At 51.1% G+C, this 20,343-nt stretch overlaps 4 protein-coding genes across 4 annotated transcripts; 3 read left to right on the top strand and 1 right to left on the bottom strand.

Moving 5' to 3' along the window:
* Window positions 1-4,429: 4,429 nt before the first annotated feature.
* CTHT_0027620 (ATP-dependent RNA helicase-like protein) lies at window positions 4,430-5,746 on the bottom strand (the record flags this gene model as incomplete). Its single annotated transcript, XM_006693156.1, has 3 exons — window positions 4,430-4,488; window positions 4,542-5,582; window positions 5,644-5,746. 3 exons carry the CDS (start codon window positions 5,744-5,746, stop codon window positions 4,430-4,432), a joined length of 1,203 nt encoding a protein of 400 aa, XP_006693219.1.
* A 457-nt stretch (window positions 5,747-6,203) lies between these two features.
* Window positions 6,204-7,764, top strand: CTHT_0027610 (RNA splicing factor PRP9-like protein; the record flags this gene model as incomplete). The annotated part of the gene is made up of 2 exons (XM_006693155.1): window positions 6,204-6,293; window positions 6,358-7,764. The coding sequence occupies 2 exons, from the start codon at window positions 6,204-6,206 to the stop codon at window positions 7,762-7,764; spliced, it is 1,497 nt and encodes a 498-aa protein (XP_006693218.1).
* A 530-nt stretch (window positions 7,765-8,294) lies between these two features.
* CTHT_0027600 (uncharacterized protein) lies at window positions 8,295-9,431 on the top strand (the record flags this gene model as incomplete). Its single annotated transcript, XM_006693154.1, has 2 exons — window positions 8,295-8,530; window positions 8,588-9,431. 2 exons carry the CDS (start codon window positions 8,295-8,297, stop codon window positions 9,429-9,431), a joined length of 1,080 nt encoding a protein of 359 aa, XP_006693217.1.
* A 2,048-nt stretch (window positions 9,432-11,479) lies between these two features.
* Window positions 11,480-17,040, top strand: CTHT_0027590 (histone demethylase (H3-trimethyl-K4 specific)-like protein; the record flags this gene model as incomplete). Its single annotated transcript, XM_006693153.1, has 4 exons — window positions 11,480-11,845; window positions 12,004-12,052; window positions 12,123-12,815; window positions 12,878-17,040. The coding sequence occupies 4 exons, from the start codon at window positions 11,480-11,482 to the stop codon at window positions 17,038-17,040; spliced, it is 5,271 nt and encodes a 1,756-aa protein (XP_006693216.1).
* Window positions 17,041-20,343: the final 3,303 nt, after the last annotated feature.

The following is a 20,343-nucleotide window of genomic DNA, read 5'->3' as shown; positions in this document are numbered from 1 at the left end:
AGTGATAGTCAGCCTTATCCTTGCCAAGTCAAACTGTTCCCCACGCTAACTTATCAACTGCCGATCGAGGTTGGCCCCTCTTCTACATGGTCTGATTGCACACAGAGACTTCGAATAGCGGCATCTTGTCCCTAGCCTCGTATATTCTTGTAAGGTCTGGAAGGGTTACAGGCAGTCGAAAAACTGTAGAAAAGGTGGTTGAGGACGTTTCGCATTTCACAAACACCAGCACAGCAGCCTAACTTCCTGTCTTAACTTCTTCCCATGGAGTATGCGCATTGACAGCTCTGCAAGCAAGAATTGTGCCCAGATTTTGTCTACAAGGGTGACATGGAGATAGGCCTTTGATCTCAAAGCGGCTTAACTCTTCACTTGGCATGCTGACAATAATCTACCGCACTCTAAGGAGTATACTTTCATCTTGTCCCGAGGTTCATTCTTTCAAGACGGGCAAGCGGAGGTCAAAACATGGGATAAAACCGTTAATCTTTGCAGGGCCCAGGGGAAGCCAGCAGAAACATCCAGGCTTTCTTCCGAAGTTCTGACCGACAGTAGCTCTCCCCATGGTTGAAAGCTGCGGGGGAAGTTCTTGCTATAACACCATGTGTGGAGGTGTCCACAGTCCACGCCGTGGTGTCTCCTCGTTCTCACCCATTCATTTTCTAGATCCAGCATATCCATTGGTGGCCTTGGTGGAGAGCTGCCGGCCCCTTGCGCATAGGTTCGGGAATCCTTCGAAGCTAACAAAACCTAACACCGTCCATGATGGAGCCCATGATAAGGAAGTCGCCGTGAGCCGTTCACGTGATGCAACATAACTTTTTTTCTGTCTAGTGTTCTCACTGCCGTCAATCACTCCCGGCGGACAATCTACTGGCGCCAATAACAAGGGGCTCTGCAGCTCAATGCATGCTAGCCCTATCACATGTCTCCTTTGGATTCACAACGCAAAACTGCCACTAACTTGCTGCCACAACAAGCATATATTTTCCGGAGACAGTTCGGAATTGCTTCGGGGTGCCGAGGGAGAAGACAAAAATCTCCGGTAGCATCCCTCTCCAGGACAGGGTCAAGGAGCCTTTCAGCTTTGGAGAGAGTTTCCCCTGTTAAGTTTCATGATCTAACGAGCTGAATGAGATCAACTCAACCTAAAAGCAGTGATTTGAGCCTTTTGACTCTTGCAAATAATGCAGCTCAACGTGGCAAGTATGTTTAGGTGAGAGTGTAGTAAACAAGGTCACGATGACCACCTGTTTACCTGCTAATACTTCAGTGCTGGATCACTAGCCCCATATCTGTTGGTTGGTTTTCTTTCTTCCTCGTTGGATTTTCTCTCCTTGAAGGGCCTCATTTTCTGACGTAGCTTTTCAATGTACAAGAAAAACTTGCTTTCAGCGCTTTCATTGCTGCCTTTCCTTGCGTGAAAACAATAGTTAACTCTTTGGATATGGAAAGAAGAAACTGATAATAGGAGATGAAGGAGGATGTTGGGCTGACCGGGATACCTTGACTGACATAGTTTGCATTGTGCTTGCCGGCCTGCCGAAAGAGCTTAACAAAAGATTAAACTTGGATATAGTTGTGGAATTCCATTGAAAAGTCAAGACCGATATAGCTGTTGCAGCTCTATTCTCAATAAAGCCATACCATTGGTCGCCTTGGATGTGATGTATCTGTCAACACTCCCTTTCTTCTTAATCACATATCACACTCATGTCGATTACCTCATCAATGTCTAGTTAATGAGTGGCTTCAGCAGTTAGTATGTTGAGTATCTTGAAACATATTGGTAAATAGCTCCGATTGAAGTAGGTTTGTCATTTGTCTGCCAATGTTCCAGATTGTTCCTATGTCTGGCACCATGCATCTGCGCTATCGACTATCACCTCACTTGTTTACTGCTCTGGTTGTGCTTGTTTGACCAAGATGCAAGACTTTATGCAGTTTATTCCGTAGAATTGCCATATCGCTTGCATGGTATTCGCATGAGATGCAAGATCAGGATAATGCCTGGGCAGCTTAGCCGTTAGGACCCCGAATTGAAACGACACAGCCTCGATCTTCCCCGATCTTCAGCATGCCAGATCTTGAACGATATGGAACGCGCAGTTATCTCAAAGCCAGCCCAGGCTCAAAATTCATGATTCTGATGGTAAATCGCAGAGATATTTCCTTGTCACTCTGAAATGGTTGCTTAAGAGTCCTTCCATCCACTTGAAGTTGACTTTACCCTCCACGGTTGACATAGCGGCGGATATCGATGGTGCTGTTTGAGCAGAGAATGGGTTATTGACTTCAGAGAGACTCCAATCTTCTCTAATATCACTTCAATCTGACGATGCTGGACCTCAGCCTTCCACATCTTTCCAGAAAGCCTGTACTTTATGACTCAGGGGTTGATAACCGCTGAACCTTCGAAATGTTGTTGACAACTCCTGCAACACATGCTCTCATTTCTAATCCCACAGAATCACTCCAAGTTAGCATCACTGCCTGCACCGCCATCACATGGGTTACCGCAGCCGTCTTCGTGATTCTGCGCTTCTACACTAGAGGACAGCTTCTCTGAAACATCCTGGGTTTGGAAGACTGGTGCATACTGGTTGCGTTAGGGTTTTCAGGGGCAAATGTGCTGGGATGATTCGACGTGAATACGCACAGTGTTGAGAAGGGTGATATGAGGTAAAAGACATACTGACTGGTCATAAAGAAGTTGTGTATGGCCTTGGGAAGCAATTCTTTGATGTCAACCTGACTGTTTGTTCCATTTACCAAGGTAAAGGGAACCTCTCTCATAACCCTTTCAAGACCTGACTAGCCGCTTCTAATAGATGGGCTGGTACACCATTTTATGGTATATGCTCTCACTTCTCTTTACCAACATCTCCATTTGCCTACTATACTTACGCATCCTACGCTGTCAGCATGCTTGCCACGCCCTTTATGGTATTCTTATAATTGTTGTTGCCACCAATGGTGCCTGGACACTAGCGACGGTAGTGACAGCCTGTTAACCCCTTTAAAGCTGTTTGACAGCTTGAGATGCTCTTGACTTCAGGAAGCAAAGCTTCATGCCGACCAATGGGTGTTGGTTGGCTCATACGGCTTTGCATATCGCAATAGATATGCTGCTCTATTTGCTGCCATTGCCCGTGATTCTCAAATTGAAGGTAAAGACAAGGCAGTAATTGGGCTTATATGCTGTCCTGATACTAGGCTTCGGGTATGTCTGGGGGTTTTCATATGGCCTTATCCACATGAACTGTGCTATCCTGGGGAAACGGACGGGCTGCCTTATATCTTGCGTCCACCTTTGGAACCTCGTCCAACAGCCGAAGCGTGCCGACTTCACCGATGACAACGTGGGCATTTCACTCTTGACAACACTCGAGATCAACACAGCTATTGCTTGTGCATCTGTGTAACCCTGAGAGCGCTCGCAGCAAGACTCTTTCCCCGAGGACGGGGAGTCATTCTAGCTCCTTTTCCTCCTTTCCCACCCGTCCCCCATTCTTCTCCACAAAAACCAACGAATCGACCCCCATCACTTCCAAAATCACCAGAAACTCTTGTATCTTCTCTCTCGCCCTCGTACCAGAAACATGTGGCAGAGTCAGCTTCTAGGTAACAATGGGCAACTGGGGGGATGCTTGCAAGACTAACACGAGCTATTGAATGGCGTCGTGGAAGTAGCACAGGCTTCAGCGACGATATCGAAGCCCAAGTTGAAGGAAACTGGCGCCAAAATATTGGTGGCAATGAAGCTCCTCCAACAATTGGCTCTGGCCGTCAAGGGTGGCGAACAAAGAAGTAGGGAAGGCATTGTCAGGGTTTCTGGACCATAAGAGCGACCACAACACCAAATTTGTGTACTCACGGGTGGTTGGACGGTTTATGCTGGCTGAAAACGCGATAGGAGATCAAGCGACAAACCTGCATATGAGGAGCGAGGAAAATTGGCACGTGACTTCGCAAAATCTCGATATCGCTGAAGATGATAATCCTGAGCTTGAGAGGACGTACTGCTTCAACACATTGTTATTCTGGGGAAATGGACAGATAATAATCAACAGCAAACCAGTTGTAATTATCACAACGCCACAACCTGCTTACGAAAAAACATATATCATTGTTTTCATTTCCAGAAATGCCATTAAATGCTTTAAGGCATTCAGTACTCTCATCACCAGCTTATTCATAACGTAGCGCATACATTCTGAGTGACAATCTCAGCAAGGCCTATTAAATCCATTAGCAAACTGCGTCTAAGTAGATAGACTTGAAAAGAGGGAACAGTACCTCCGAAGAAGAGGCCCCCTTTCCTCCCACATGTTCACGGCTGAACCTGACAACAGCCGCTCCTGGATTTGCAGGCATCCCTTGCCTAAGCTAATTGTGAACTTGAATAAGGCCCACTGACCGAAACCGCTTAAGAAATGAGGTCCGCAACATTCATGGGCATTTCATCGATCTGAGTAGAGTAGTATACTGGAAATAATTAGCTGGGTTCACAGTAAAATGCACTGAGACTGAACGCTTACGTTCGATATCTCGGAGAATCCGGACGTCCTCGCTTGTCACAAAATTAATAGCAACGCCCTTGCGACCGAATCTGCCGGAACGGCCGATACGGTGGATATAGTTTTCACGGTTGCTTGGCAGGTCGTAGTTGATGACCAAGCTAACCTGCTGCACATCGATACCACGGGCCCAAACGTCAGTCGAAATCAGCACTCGGCTATTGCCTTGTCTGAAATCCTGCATAATAGCGTCGCGCTCCTTTTGCGGCATGTCACCATGCATACTGCTGACCGTAAAATTGGCCTCGCGCATTTTCTCCGTCAGCCAATCAACCTTCCGGCGAGTGTTGCAAAAGATGACAGCTTGTGTGATAGTCAGAGTGTCGTAAAGATCACAGAGAGTATCGAACTTCCATTCTTCCTTCTCGACAGCGATGAAGTATTGCTTCAGACCTTCGAGGGTCAACTCATCACGCTTGACGAGAATGCGGACGGGATCCGTCATGAACTTGGTCGTCATCTCGAGCACGTCGTACGGCAAAGTAGCCGAGACGACCACAACTTGAGTCGCCGGCGGCAAATAGCGATAGACATCATAAATCTGCTCTCGGAACCCCTGATTTAGCAGCTCATCGGCTTCGTCGAGTACCAGCATCTTGATGTGCCGTGTCCGGAGATGGCGACGGCGGATCATGTCAGCAACCCGACCTGGCGTGCCAGACACAATATGTTGGCCGTAGTCGAGTTTCCGAATATCCTCCCCGACATTGGTGCCACCAATGCAGGCGTGGCACTGCACATTCATATAGTCGCCAAGGGCCATAACGACATTTTGAATCTGAGTCGCAAGTTCGCGAGTGGGAGAGAGGACAAGTGCCTGGGTCTCGCGCACAGCCGTATCGATGACCTGAAGCATGGCGATCGAGAAAGTCGCGGTTTTACCCGTACCAGACTGGGCCTGGGCGATGGTATCACGGCCCTTGCAAATCTGCACAATGGCACGCGACTGAATGGCGGATGGAGACTCGTAGCCATAGGCGTAGATACCACGAAGAAGGCTCTCTAAATCAAAAAGTAAGTAAGAGCCAGACAAAAAAGACGATGAGAAATCGAGAGAGCTTACCCTTCAAGTTCATGGACTCGAAGGTCGGATGGACTGTGACCTCTTTTGAGGTCGTAAATTGAATCTTCTCATCCGCTTTGCGGTCAATGCCTCCTTCGACCATCTTGTATTATGTGCGTATGCTAGTAAGGCAAAAAACTTGTGTAGTTTGGTTGGCCTGGAGGAGGGGGTAAGCTGGGGATGAGCAACTCTACTTCGTCGTGGTCTAGTGAAGTCGATGAGGCGAATCGGAGGACAAAAATCGAGTGGGCCTAGAGTTGCAGAGCACGAGCTTTGGGCCCACAGACCCACTTTGTTTTGACGTCGCTTCACAGTGATAATGTACTGTATGGACTACTGTGAGTGCACGGCCCAAGACTTTTGGACGCGTTTTGCACGCCGGTCCTCCTGCGTCAGAAACACGGCAGTTCTGGAGAAGTGGGACTGGTGCTCGTTCAGCTGACAACACCAGCGCATCTACAAGTTTATTGTCAACTCTTGGGTTACTTCAATCTCGAACCTCAATATATCATCGATACCCCCATTTTCCCCTAAAGTGGACAAGCAGAGCATCTTCTATCATGATTGTCGAGGATCAAAGATTTATCCACGAGGACCTGGAGCGCCTCGAACAGGGCATTGCTGATCGCATGCTCGAAGAGCCCAAAAATGTGAGTCCAAGGATATTGGAGTGTACGCAATTATTCCTTGAGACAGACGCTGATCATTGGATAGATTCGTGACCGTCTCAATAGAGATCACGAAGTCGCCCAGTTATTAGATCAGATTCAGCGCCAATCCGCAGATCTGCTGCCCCTTTACGAGGATAAGAACGGTCTCCGGTCAAAAGAGATCCTCCAAATCAGTTCAGGGGATCCGTTTGAAGAGTTCTACCGCCAATTGTCACGCATCAAGGACCATCACGCACGGTATCCAAACGAGCAAGCCGAGAACCCAGAGCAGTGGTACCGCCCACGAAAGAATGACGAACAACACCCATACATTGTGGACAATCTGTTCACTGGCGAAGAAGCATTTGGCCGATTCTTCGATCTACACGCGTGCCATGAGCTCTTTCTGAACCTTCCGAACGTGAAGCGCCATGGGTACATGCAGTACCTCGAAGTTTTCGATGATTTCCAGCCGGGCAAGGGCGGTGTGAAGCGCGCTGACAAATTGACGGATCAATACTTCCGATATCTCGGCGAGCTGATGGATTATCTCGAGTCATTTATGCGTCGGACTAGGCCCCTCGAGAATCTCGATAAAGTCTTCGACGGTTGGCAGAAGGAGTTCGAGACCGCATGGGAGAAGGATGAAGTGCCCGGGTGGCAGAAGGAGTCCAAAGCCAAGATCAATGCTTCAGCACGAACTTTGAGCACGCCAGAAGCTGTCTGGTGCGAGGCGTGTGAAAAGGAGTTCAAAAATGAGAATGTCTACAAGGGTCACTTGAACGGCCGGAAGCACATCAAGGCAGTTGAACTACTGGCTAAACGGGAAGAAACTCCTGAAGATACCCCAGACGGCCTCCTTGCCAAGACCGCTCACCGGTTACGAGAGCGCGCTGTTGCAGAGAGAGAGCTCCGCATCAAAAAGCTGGTCAACGCCATGAAAGTTGAGCGTGACGATACGCGGGTGAACGTGGAGCGCAGGCAAGGCATGACAGAGCGCGAACGGCAACAGGAACTTGAAAACTTCTACAACATGATGTCAGGATCGGCAAATAAGGATGACAAGGATGAGAAGGAAGAAGGCGAGGAAAAGCTCTACAACCCGCTCAAGTTGCCGCTTGCCTGGGATGGCAAACCCATCCCGTTTTGGCTCTACCGGTTACACGGCTTAGGTCAAGAGTTCCCGTGCGAGATCTGCGGTAATTTTGTCTACCGTGGCCGACGTGCCTTTGACAAGCACTTCAACGAGACCAACCACATCACAAATCTTAAGAGGCTCGGCATCACCGAGACTTATCTCTTTCGCGATATTACGTCTATTGAAGAGGCTCTTAGACTGTGGGAAAAGATTCAGAGAGACAGAAAAGCGAAGGAAGTTGATGATGGGGCAATCGTGCAAATGGAGGATGCTGAAGGAAATGTCATGCCAGAGAAGGTTTACCTTGATCTTCAGAAGCAAGGACTACTCTGAAGCGCGGCGTAGATAACTTCCGCCGATTGCTTTGACTGTGGCATAAGGTTTAGGTATTGTAGTTCCTGAAAGATTTATTCGATGTATGGATAGATCAAGCTGATACCCAGCGCGAGTTTCTGTTACCTATTTCTGGCATTTTGTACTTATTCCTCTTTTTGCGTTCAATGTGATAACGATATCCATACTCGTAGCAACCTGGAGCAAAGCTGAAACCTCGCCTTCAGCCGTTGAGTCTTGGCGCGCAGTGCCAAGCCCAGGTATATTGGCTCCACTCGGCGGAGCATAACCTGGAATCTTGCTCGTCGCTTAGACAGCAAACTGGCACACACCCTCTTACAAAGTAAACATGAGAAAGAACAAGAAAACTTGCATACGACATGCATTAGCATCATTAATAACATATTCTGGTGAACTCGAAACAAGTATTGGGAAAAAAATAATTGCCGTTTCGAAACGAGAAGACTTTCAACGTGCTGGACCAAGCTTCTCGCTTCTCCAGAACCCAGGCCATGTAAACGACAGACACCATGGTGATTCAATGCAAACCGATTCCGGCACTCTACACTGTATACATCCTCCGATCTACAGTTCGCCATGCCTCATTATACATCGGCTCAACGCCAAACCCGCCACGGCGATTGAGCCAACACAATGGGCTTGTGCGAGGCGGCGCGGCCAAGACATCGCGATACAATCTGCGCCCATGGGAAATGATTGGCCTGGTATCTGGATTTCCGAGCGCGATAGCTGCGCTTAAGTTTGAGTATGTTCATGCTCCAACCCATTAAGTTAGATTTTACTGACATGCTATGCGCGAAAGGTGGGCTCTCACGAACCCTCATGTCTCAGTACACATCCCGTCAGAATCCCGCATTTCAATTTCCACTCAACGTAAATCCAATGGCCAGCCACGCCGACCGCCGCGCAGCTTGGCCTCAGTGCTGGCAAATCTTCATCTATTGCTACGAGTACCGAGCTTTGTTCGATGGCCACTGCGCCTGCATATCTTCAATCGCGAGGTGTATCGTGCATGGCTGAAAGCGTGCCAGAACGCAACCGGGCCGCTTCGTCCGGACTTCGAGGTGGCTACTAGCTTTAGGAATCGGTCGCTTCTCGAAAAAGTTTCGAAAATTGGGCAAGGCACAGAGGCTCGCGAGGAAGATGATGTTGATGTCTTGAAGACGGTGACGGAGATGCCCGGCATCCATACATTACCTTTGGATTACGAACCAATTAGAGATTACGTGGCAAAGGGTCAAGAAATCTTTGAATTTGAGCGTCAGGGCAAATGTGTCGTCTGTCACGAGGACCTGGTCCCTTCGGAAGAAGGCAAGAAGGACAAGGGAAAAGGGGAGGGAGCGTCTGGAGCAAAGGGAGGAGCCCTGCAAGCTGTGTGCAGCAATCCCGGATGCGACGCGGTCGGGCACCTGACGTGTTGGAGCCGACATCTCATCGAATCCTCGGGCGAGACTGGCAGCGGTTGCATTATTCCAATCCGCGGGCGGTGTCCCAAGTGTAATGGCAAGGTGCTGTGGGGTGACATGATGAAGGAACTGACTCTGAGGGTTAGGGGAAAGGAAGAGGTGGAGAAGCTGCTCAAGCGGAAGCAGAGAGGAGGTGGGAGAAAGAAAACAAAGCAATCGTTTTCTGAAGAGGATGAATGAGAGAGGATTGCTATGGGCCAGAGTCTTGTATTCTCGTCAAGATGGACCTCTTTGAGGTGAAATGGCATTGGCAGTGTTTCAGGTGACGGCGTTCATTAGGGCATGGCGTTGAGTTCAATGGACCACAGTCTCACACACATATTCTGGTTCTTTTTGCGTTGTCCTGAGTTTAACTGCCAGCAGTTTGTATGTGTCAACAGATCTGCAAGTACATAACAATCGCCATACACCAGTAGTTGATCATAGACAAGTATGTCATAAGTTATGGCATATTGAGGACCTCAAGCAATTCCATATTAACCAAGTGAAGTTACAAATACGGCACATGCTTCCCGGAAACTGCGGATCAATAAAAGCTGATTTTTCTGGTTGCGCAGCCAGGACCCCACTCATCAGCTGGGTCCGCAAGCCCGGCTCCCCATACTTTTCCAACGTCGTGTCGTGTTTGATTGGCTGCCCAGCTATCTCCCCAGCCAATATCAGATCTGGCTCTCAATGACAACTGCACCGCTTCTCTCTGGGGCAAGACCATGACTTATTTTGGTTCATATAGAGCCCCAAGTTCATGGCTCTTTATGGGTACATGCGAAAAAACGTCATGCAACAATCAGCTTACTAGCCGATCCACTGGAAAATATAGGAATTTGGCGGTAGTAGACAAGATGTTCCAAAAGCTTGCAGATGACAAAGGGTTGAGGAACCTGTGTACATACGTGCCTGCATTAGAGAATTTTCTGAGGCTGTCCAATGGAAGATGAGAGGCAGAAAAACTTACCCTCAATTCGGACCATGTTCCAGCTGCCATCAACAGAGTCCATAACAATTCCATTCAAAACAGGCACTCGGACCTGTTGCGGTTCCCTCACATAGTTGAGAAGCGCGACGTATTGGTTGAGTTTTGCCTTAATCGTCATTGATAACGTGTTCCAAAATGTCGGTGCGTCTAGGAGGCTCCAAAACAATCCCGATGCAGTTTGTCCAGGCACATGACCTGACCAGATAAGGCACTCATGGTCCAGAGTAGACAAACCAGCCCAAGGCTGGAAGTCGGTTATGGTGTTGTGATGTCTTGTGCACCATGCATGATCCCCAGGCTGCCCAGACTGCATGGACCCACTTTTATTCCGATGTCCAAACGTCAAGTGCGCTCCTGGAGTTGTGACCCACTCGCTGGTGGCCCTGTCGCTTGGCTCCATGTCTCTGCTGCGAGCGCGTGGGTTTGCGCCTCCCCAGCCTGGAGGTCTTCCGCAGCAGGTCGTCCCGACCACTGCCGTAATGCCGCCTTCCTGCTGTCTCCGGCACTCCCATGACCCTCCACCCACTGTCCACCGTTCATCCACTCAGTCTCACACCCTGTTGTATTCTGCGCACCCTGGCCCATCTGTCATTCTCTTTCCTTGTGCTCTCGGCCCTCTCTTCCATCTTCAAGTCTCTTCAGATTTTGTCTACACACACTCCTCCACTTCTACCACTTCCCTTCCTGTTTGACTGATATCTGGTATATGGCCATGTCTTCGTTGATGCGCGATTGACTACGCCTGTGCCAGCATCTGCATGCCTCATTTTGTGCAGCTATCAACCTCATCATCCCTACGCCCGTGGCAGAGCGAACTTCGGTCTTATGGTATGCGTCTCTCCTGCTTCATTAGCCTTGAAAAGCACGCGTCATTTCCACGACACGCTCTGCTGGGAGTACCACCTGCCCTTCGTCTCGTCTGTTGCATCCACGAGCCCGAATCCCTTTCCCAGACCGAGCCTGCTGCTATATCATTTTTTTTCAAGCCCGACAGCTAACGGCTCGCTCCTCTCCTAATCTGCAGAAACCGAGTTGTCTTGCCATGCAACCAGCAGGTCTCTGACTGAATACCCCTTGTATCGCCAATCCCCCTCCACGCGAACTTCACCCAAGCACATCACGGTTCGCAGTTCCAAGTTGATCACAGATTTTGCGTCCTGAAAGTGCGCATTCCGACAGCTGATATCGCAACCCCTTCCGCTTTTCAACTCACCAAATCAAGCCGGGAGGGGGTTCGACGACCTGTGCAATCATGAGGGGATCTTCTAACCTAGCCCCTCCGGCCGCCCTCACAGGCGGCGCAAAGAAGAATTCGCAAGCCAACCCAAATGGGTCGCAGCCGTCCAAACCACAGCCTCCCCTTAGCTCGCTTCGAAGCCCTCCGCTTGACCTTAATACGGTTGAACGGCGTGGTGGCCCCAATGCATGCCCCGAACCCCCAGCAAAGAAGAATCGCCCACATGGCCTGCAAGAGGCTCCAACGTACCGACCGACTGAGGAGGAGTGGAAAGAGCCTTTCGAGTATATCAAGAAGATCGCTCCGGAGGCTCGTCAATACGGCCTCTGCAAAATCATCCCCCCAGACTCATGGAATCCCCCTTTTGCAATCGATACAGAGGTGAGCAGATTCAAGCGATGTCTATCTTGCTCGTCGCGCCTTCCGGATCGCCATTGTTTCCTTCACGAATATCTGAAAGCTCTGCGCTGGCTCCGCTCGCCAGCTAAATCGTGTGGGTTACATGGTTGTGTAACAGTCACTAACGATGACAATTACAGAGATTCCATTTTCGAACTCGCAAACAGGAATTGAACTCTGTAGAGGGCAGTAAGTTCCCCCATCGTGTGTCCACACCAACCATTTTGCAAGAGCACTGAAACTGACGCTCTTGTGTTAGGTACCCGTGCGAACCTTTCGTACCTCGATGCCTTAGCCAAGTTTCACAAGCAGCAGGGGACTAATCTCACACGTTGGCCCTATGTTGACAAGAAGCCCCTCGACCTCTATCGGCTGAAAAAGGCCGTTGAGGCACGTGGTGGCTTTGAGAAGGTTTGTAAACTCAAAAAGTGGGCTGAAATTGGTCGCGATCTTGGTTACAGCGGCAAGATCATGTCTTCCTTGTCAACCTCTCTGAAAAATTCTTACCAGAAGTGGCTTTGTCCGTATGAGGAGTATCTTCGGATGGCTAAGCCTGGCGTCCATCAACAACTTGAATTGGAGTATGGTGGACCTTTGACTCCCAGCCCCGTGCCAACCCCAATTAAGCGAGCTAGCGCGCAGTCCTCATCGAGTGCCGACTCGTCTGGCAAGCAGGCTCCGGATACAGATGTCAACGCAAAGGACAAGGACCGGGATGTCATTATGACGGATGCCCCTTCTACTTCGAATAGCACATCTGGTTTCACGGCCATCAATCGCCCCACTGGCCCTTCGTCTTCCGAAGATAAGAGTATTTCAGCTTCGAAGCCGCAAGGCACATCTGGTGTTAAGCGCCAGCTGAGCTGCGACAGTCAGGATTCGTCGAAGAGGGATTCGGGCGACAAGGACGAGGGCGAAAACGGAAGTAGGAGGAGCAAGAGACTCAAGAAGGGTAGGTTCTCCTTTATCCCAGCTGTATGCGCATTTGACTGTTTATTAACAACCCAACTACAGACACCGTTCCTACTGTTGCTGGGTCCCACATGTCTCTGTTCCGCACACCGGTGCCCCGAGTTCCCAGAGATGAAACAGTAGCGCCCGGAGAGCGATGCGAGCAGTGCGGCAAGGGTGCTGAAGAAGGCTCTCTAATCCTCATTTGCGAATCTTGTGACCACGGCTATCATGGCACATGTCTCGACCCTCCGATTCGGGTGAAGCCAGAAACCGAGTGGAACTGCCCCCGCTGCCTGGTTGGCGATGGTCAGTTTGGCTTCGAGGAGGGTGGCCTGTACTCACTGAAGCAATTCCAGGACAAAGCCAACGAGTTCAAGCAAAGCTACTTTGAGAAGAAAGCCCTTGTCGATCCCGTTACTGGAGAGCCTCGTCCGGTTACGGAGGACGATGTTGAGCAGGAATTTTGGCGCCTCGTTGCCGATCTGGAGGAGACTGTGGAAGTGGAATATGGTGCCGACATCCACTGCACTACCCACGGCTCTGGATTTCCTACCATCGAGAAATTCCCAGATAACCCTTACTCTACCGATCCATGGAACCTGAACCTGCTCCCGCTGCACCCTGACAGTCTGTTCCGGCATATCAAGTCCGATATCTCTGGGATGACCGTTCCCTGGGTTTACGTCGGCATGATCTTTTCGACCTTTTGCTGGCACAACGAGGACCACTACTCCTACTCGGCTAATTACCAGCATTTTGGCGCCACCAAGACGTGGTATGGAATCCCCGGAGACGATGCAGAGAAGTTCGAAAAGGCCATGCGTGAGGCGGTCCCCGAGCTCTTCGAGACGCAGCCAGACCTTCTCTTCCAGCTCGTTACCCTACTCACTCCCGAACAGCTCAAAAAGGCTGGTGTCCGTGTCTATGCTCTTGACCAACGAGCTGGTCAATTCGTGATCACTTTCCCTCAAGCCTATCATGCCGGCTTTAACCACGGATTCAATTTCAACGAGGCGGTCAATTTCGCCCCTGCGGACTGGGAGCCATATGGCTTGGCAGGTGTCGAGAGGCTGCAGCTGTTCCGGCGCCAGCCTTGCTTCTCTCACGACGAGCTCCTGTGGACTGCAGCCGAGGGGATCACTAGCGGCGGGCTCAGCATCCAAACCGCTAAGTGGCTTGCGCCTGCGCTGGAAAGGATTCACAAACGAGAGCTTGATCAACGGGAGGATTTTATCGCTAAGCACGATTTTATCGCCAAGCATCTCGATGCGAAACATCCAGCCCAGCACCACCGTTGTGTCTTCAACGGAGAGGGCAATGATGAATGTCCGATGACATTCAGAGTCGATGATGCTGATGTTCCAGAGGAGGAGTATGGGTGCTTTTACTGTAAGGCCTTCACCTACCTCTCCAGATTTATCTGTCTCAAGACCGGCAAGGTGCTTTGTCTCCTCCACGCTGGCAACCATCCGTGCTGCGATTTACAAGAGTCGGATCGGTACCTTGGCAAGGAACACGCACTCTACTACCGCAAATCTAATGAAGCCATCCACATGATGACAAAGAAGGTGTCCGACAAGGCTCGCGTTCCCGAGACCTGGGAGGAGAAGTATGAAAAACTCTTGGATGAAGAGGCGACCCCGTCGCTGAAGGCACTGCGCAATCTCCTCAGCGAGGGCGAGAAGATCCCTTGGGAGCTTCCATCCTTGCCTGTTCTCAGGTCTTTCGTTGAACGCTGCAACCATTGGGTCGAGGAGGCATCATTTTATACCGTACGCAAGCAGCAAAACCGCCGCAAGAACGAGAAGGCTTGGCAATCTGGGGCTCGGAAGTCTGTTGGCAGTGCAGTGCAAGATCAAAAAGAGCGGGAGATGCGCAACCTTGCCAACATCGACCGTCTTCTTCATGAGGCCGAATTGCTCGGGTTTGATACAACAGAGATCGGACAGCTTCGGGAACGTGCTGAAGCTATCAAGACCTTTCGTGAGGTGGCTCGGCAGCTCCTTGAACACCGCCCATCGCATTCCATCCCTGCCGTCGAAAAGCTGCTGGAAGAGGGCCAGAGTTTCAACGTCGACATTCCTGAAGTAGAGAAGCTTTCACATCTCCTTGATCAACTTCAGTGGAACGAAAAGGCCAGCAGCAGGAGAGGCACCTTTATGACCCTCCAGGAGGTAAGAGAGCTTATCGAAGAGGGTCGTCGACTTAATATTCCCCCATACAACGACCACCTTGCATTCTATGGCGAGCAATATAATGCTGGTTACATGTGGGACAAGAAGGTTCAGGAGATCATCAATGCCGAGTCGATCCATTATCCCCAGCTCCAAGCCCTTGCGGATCAGGTGCGGAGCAATAACTGGCCTGTGTCACCAGAAATCATGGAACGCGTGGATCAGATTCTTCACAAACAACGCGAGGCTCATCGCCAGGTCATGGACCTGAACCAGCGCTGCCAAGACCCTGACTACCGAAAGAGGCCAAGATACTCTGAAGTTGTTGAGGTGATGAAAAAAATCGAAGAGCTGCAAGCCAAACCTGCGGGTACCCATGAACTCGAGAAGGAGCAAAAAAGGCATGAAGATTGGATGCGCAAAGGGAAGAAGCTCTTTGGCAAGACTAATGCCCCGCTTCACATCCTCAAGAGCCATATGGACTACGTCCTCGACCGAAACCTTGACTGCTTCGACATCGAACACGACAAGCCGCGTGTTCCAGCGGAGCCTGCATCCAGGGAGCCGAGCCCAGATGGAGAGAAGGGACGCTTCGAGGACAAATTCCGTGAAGTGTTCTGCATCTGTCGTCGGACAGAGGCAGGTATGATGATTGAATGTGAACTCTGCCATGAATGGTATCATGGCAAGTGTCTCAAGATTGCCCGCGGCAAGGTCAAGGAGGACGACAAATACACCTGCCCAATTTGCGACTGGCGCGTCAAGATTCCCCGTGATGCCGCTCGCCCTAAGCTGGAAGATCTTATGGCTTGGCGGGACGAAATCCCGACCCTGCCATTCCGGCCTGAGGAAGAGGAAGTCTTGAACAAAATCATCGAAAACGCCTCCGCCTTCCGCCATCATATTGCTCGGTATTGCAACCCACTTGTGACGACACCATCCGAGGTTGACACCCAGAGATTCTATCTTCGGAAGATTGAAGGTGCTGAGATCTTGTTGGCGTACGAAACCAACTTCTTCCGGCAAGAGCTGCACAAGTGGAGCCCCGTCGCTCCCGAGCCGCCGCCAATTCTGGAGGTATCGAAGAGCACTCGCAAGCCGCGGCCGACGAAGCTGCAGAAGATGCTTGCCCAATATGGCGTGACTGACATTGACGAACTCCCCGAGAGTGTGAGGGGCAAAGCAAGCAGTCTCAAGCGCAAAGCACTCATGCATGCTGAGAACGAGGCTAATCAGTCTGGGAGCTCAAGTTCGATGTCAATGCTGGGAAGCTCCAGCTATGGTCAGCATCCTTATTTCACGCACAACCCATCTGCCCAAGCGGGAAGCTCCAGTATCTCGCAGATATCTCAATCTAGCCCCGCTAATAAATCAGGCGAGTCATCAGCTTCGTCCCACAACCAGCAACTCGGCGGGGGAGCTCGGCCCGAGCCAGGCTCTTCCTCGTCTCTCCTCCGTCCCGACTCCACTACGACCCACCCCTCCTCGTTCAACCCTCATGATGACCATGCAGGCCCGCAGCTTGTCTCTTCTGGCGACCTGATGCATGAGCTCGAGGAACGACTTCTCCGCGGCGCTTTCGATGACATTGACGAAAAACTCAGCGCTGCCCTGTCTACGCCCGCAGGAAAGGCACGTGTATTGGAGATCCTCTCGCGCACCGAGGAAGGCCGTCGTCGGGCCGAGGAATTGTTTGGCCACGATGTCTGGGCCAGCGACCGCAACAGCGACCATCATCGAGCTGCCGACCGGCCCGCAGTAGCGCCAATGAGTCGGGATAATGACCCGATCGGGATTGGCGTGGGTGCCAACGAAGGTGATGGCGACGACAGCATGTTTGTGGATTTCAATCAAGAAGATGAAGATGAAAAAAAGACCAGGGAGAACAGTGAACAACATAATTGTCAAGAGCATGATCAGGACCAGCAAGCGCTGGCGGTGGCTAACGAAGCAGCTGCCACGTCGACAGCTAGGGAGATGCTGGATGAGCATCATCGCGGCTCTGAGGCAGCTGCATTGATGGATGCGGCTTCTTCTGGGAAGGAGTAGACATTGGTTCGGTTTTTTTACATTGGGGTGTAGATAAAAGAATATTGGGATTGGGGTTTTCGGCTCTTTGTGGGTGGTTCGTTTTTGCCTGGATTAGGATGGCTGGCTAGCGTGGGCATTTGGGCATGGAAGGGGGTTTGTCTTACGACATGTTCTGGGTTCTTTTCTTTGCGTCTTTAATTTTCTGGTACTTAATTCCTCGATGAGAGGAGTGGGAGTGAGAAAGTTGACGAGACTTTGGGTCTTATTACTTCTCCGTCTTTTTCCTTTCCTTTTCTTTCTTTTTTTTTTTGCCATAATAACCTGTTTCCTTGTTTCCAGTGCCAGCAGCCGATATTTATGTACCATATCTTGTAACTTCCTTTTTCATGGGAGGGATACGATGGGATAGGCCTTGGGACTGGCCAGAGTTAGGAAGACAGAGGAAAAGGAATGTGTACGATGGAAAGGACGTCATGGTTTTTGATATTCCCACTAGTGCTCCATCGGCAACGTTGAGGTACCTACCTACCTACCTGTCTGCTTTGGTAGTAGAACCTGAGAGAAAAAAACACCAAAAGCTTTCTGCGGGTGTTGCCATGCTTGTTCGGGAATGTGAGATATCTAGGCTGCTCAGCTGCCGATCGCTATCAGTACCTTCTGGGAGCACAGGAACTTCGTATCAACAAGACAACGTCCCACCAAAGCAGCAATTCGTGCGCCGAACATCTGATCAGTCGATGCGTTGGACGATGCGATTTCTTGCTTGGACTGGGTCCAGGTATCAGGGTCCAACCTGTTTGCGAGGAGAAAACATGGGATGATGTTGCAAACTGGGGGCAGGGGATGCTTGTTGTCAACAACAGATCGATCTTCGCTATCTCTTGGCTACCCTGTTGGATGGGGAACGTTGACTTCCATCCGTCGTCAGGAGGGGCAGTTTGCGTTGCTCTACCTGCTTTTATTAAGTTTCACCCCTCCCCCTTCTTCGGTGTTTACCTACGGTTCCTCGTCCGTACGCAGCAATATGAGGTGAGGTGAGAGGGGACGTGTTCGATATTGACTTTGTAACGGGTTCAATACTCCCAATAGTGCAGTTGACTGGAATTTACAAGTCAAAATCTCCCACGGACCACGTTGGGATATTGGTCTCATTGAGATCAGCAGCTACCAAAGCACATGGGCGACGCTCCATTCACCACGCTACCGACCCGGGTGCTTGGATAAGGCGGGAAGCCACGTGAGGGAGGAGGAACCGTGGCGATGATTCACCCGCAACAACACTCGACGATGGATGCATGACAAATTGGGCGGAGTGCATTAGGGTCGATGGCGATTTTCAAAGCTAGAGTCCGCTCCAGCAAGTGCCGGACTGAGGTCTGAGATGAAGATTAGCTCTTCGCAAGACGTGCATTGCCGAAGATCCCAGCACGCTGGTTGTGGAACTGTTTTGGAGCCAGTGGGATGTTTTGTGTGGAAATCTGGGCGAAGATGATGGCCATCGAGGTTCTCAAAATCGTAAAAGGCTTTTCCTGCGCGACCTAGGCCCTGTCCCGAATGCGCTATGAAATCGAAATCGGGGAGTAAAGAAAAGGGAAAGGTGAGACGCGAGACCACAGTTCTACCAGTCTGCCTCTGTTCTCTGGGGCTGGAAGACCGCCCGCTGGCCAGTGCCTGGAACAGTGGAGAATCCCACGATGCACGCTAGCGGCTCCCCGAATTGCGACCGGCACCTCTTGGCATGCATACTGCGACCTGGAAATGGTAGTTCGCTCAATCTTGGCTTTCTGCGCTGCCCTCTCACGGCTCGCTCCGTGTCCGCCGAGACCTCGCGCTGCACAACGCCACAGGTCCCAGGCCCTTGGGTTGGGAATGTCATTAGCTTAGCAAAGTCCCATGATGTTGAAGCAGAGAGTTTGGCCTAGTGAGCCGTCAGTAGGCGAGCGAGATGACTACAATCTGCATTCCATATGAAGCGACACGTAGCAATGTGGGGGGAGACGCGATATGGGAATATGAGATGCTTATATTACGGCAGTGCAGTTGGTACGCGACACTGGAGCCCGATCGCTTGGGAGGTCCGGGTTGGCCACTGGCCGTGGGTCTGGAGGCCTTATTTTTCGGCTTCTGGATCAACAAGCCTTGTCTGGGCTATTGGGCCGGAGCGATCCCCGAAATTCGGCTCAGGTCGTTTTGCCGGCTTGGGCCAAATATGAATTGCACCCTGGGGCTTCGGTTGCCTGCTGGAGCTAGGCACTGGAAAGCACCTAGGCTGTGGCAATAAAATAGCGTTGAGACATCGAAGCTTTCCGGCGACATGGCCAAACCACAGCGGTGGGATCCCCATCATCTGTTTCGCACCGCTAGCGTTGTCTTTGCACGTGTGTGTTCCAGGCTCGAGGGCCCGCTACACCACATGTGGTTGCATATCGAAGTCGTCCAAGACCGGGGCAATCGGCCGTGTCTTCCCGATATGGCATGTTTCTGCACGACAATCCAACTTCCGGAAATGCGCTTGCAACACAAGCACAAACAAATCAAACCAACGGCCAGCTTCGCCGACCCGGGATCCGTTCGCTGGAGTCGTTGGAGTCGCCTTTGGAACTGCTGGAGCCCGGAAGACGCTCCCCAGCAAGAAGGGCGGGTCGATCCGGAGGTAGACGGTTTTTACCACTTTCGCTGTGCACATACCTGCAGTTTGTATCCGAATCACAGCCGGGAAAGAAATGGTGTGCGATAGGCAGTCCTCGATCTGCTCGCTTCGAATCACTTTGACCTCCTGCGAACAGACGGACAAAGGGGTCCCCTGAGTGTTCAGCAGAGTCAACCTGCACAGAGCGCTGTGACACAGCCATGATGAGATCACGCAAGCCCCTGACACTGAGCCGTTGGGCTGCTGAGCTGCTGTGACGGCGAAGGTGACGACAGGCAATTAACTGACTACGACTGCGACTGCGGCATTTGGCTGCCAAACCCTGGGCAAGCTCATCACCATGGCCGTGAGGCCGGGCTTAAGGTTGCGCGGTACCTTGCAGACGAGCCACAATTTCGGACAAGGGGATCCACTCGGTGTGGCCCAGCGGGCGGCGTCATTTTCTTGACGACCCAACAGGAAAGCTTCTCGGTGAGTGGCCTGCAGGGGACTCAAAGCCCGTCCACACGCGTGGATTCAGGATTCTGTGGAGGTGGTGATCGGTGCGCAATGCCATCGATTCGCTCAACTCACTGGCTGTGTCCATCCGCGAAGGCCTTCTGTGGGCTTCTGGACACACTGCTAGCAGTACCCGCGACCAGTGACGGTATCGCTGGTGGTCGGGCCTGTCG

Source organism: Thermochaetoides thermophila, assembly GCF_000221225.1.
Source record: "Thermochaetoides thermophila DSM 1495 unplaced genomic scaffold scf7180000011816, whole genome shotgun sequence".
NCBI classification, from domain to species: domain Eukaryota; kingdom Fungi; phylum Ascomycota; class Sordariomycetes; order Sordariales; family Chaetomiaceae; genus Thermochaetoides; species Thermochaetoides thermophila.
This window is presented reverse-complemented; position numbering and strand designations above follow the sequence as displayed.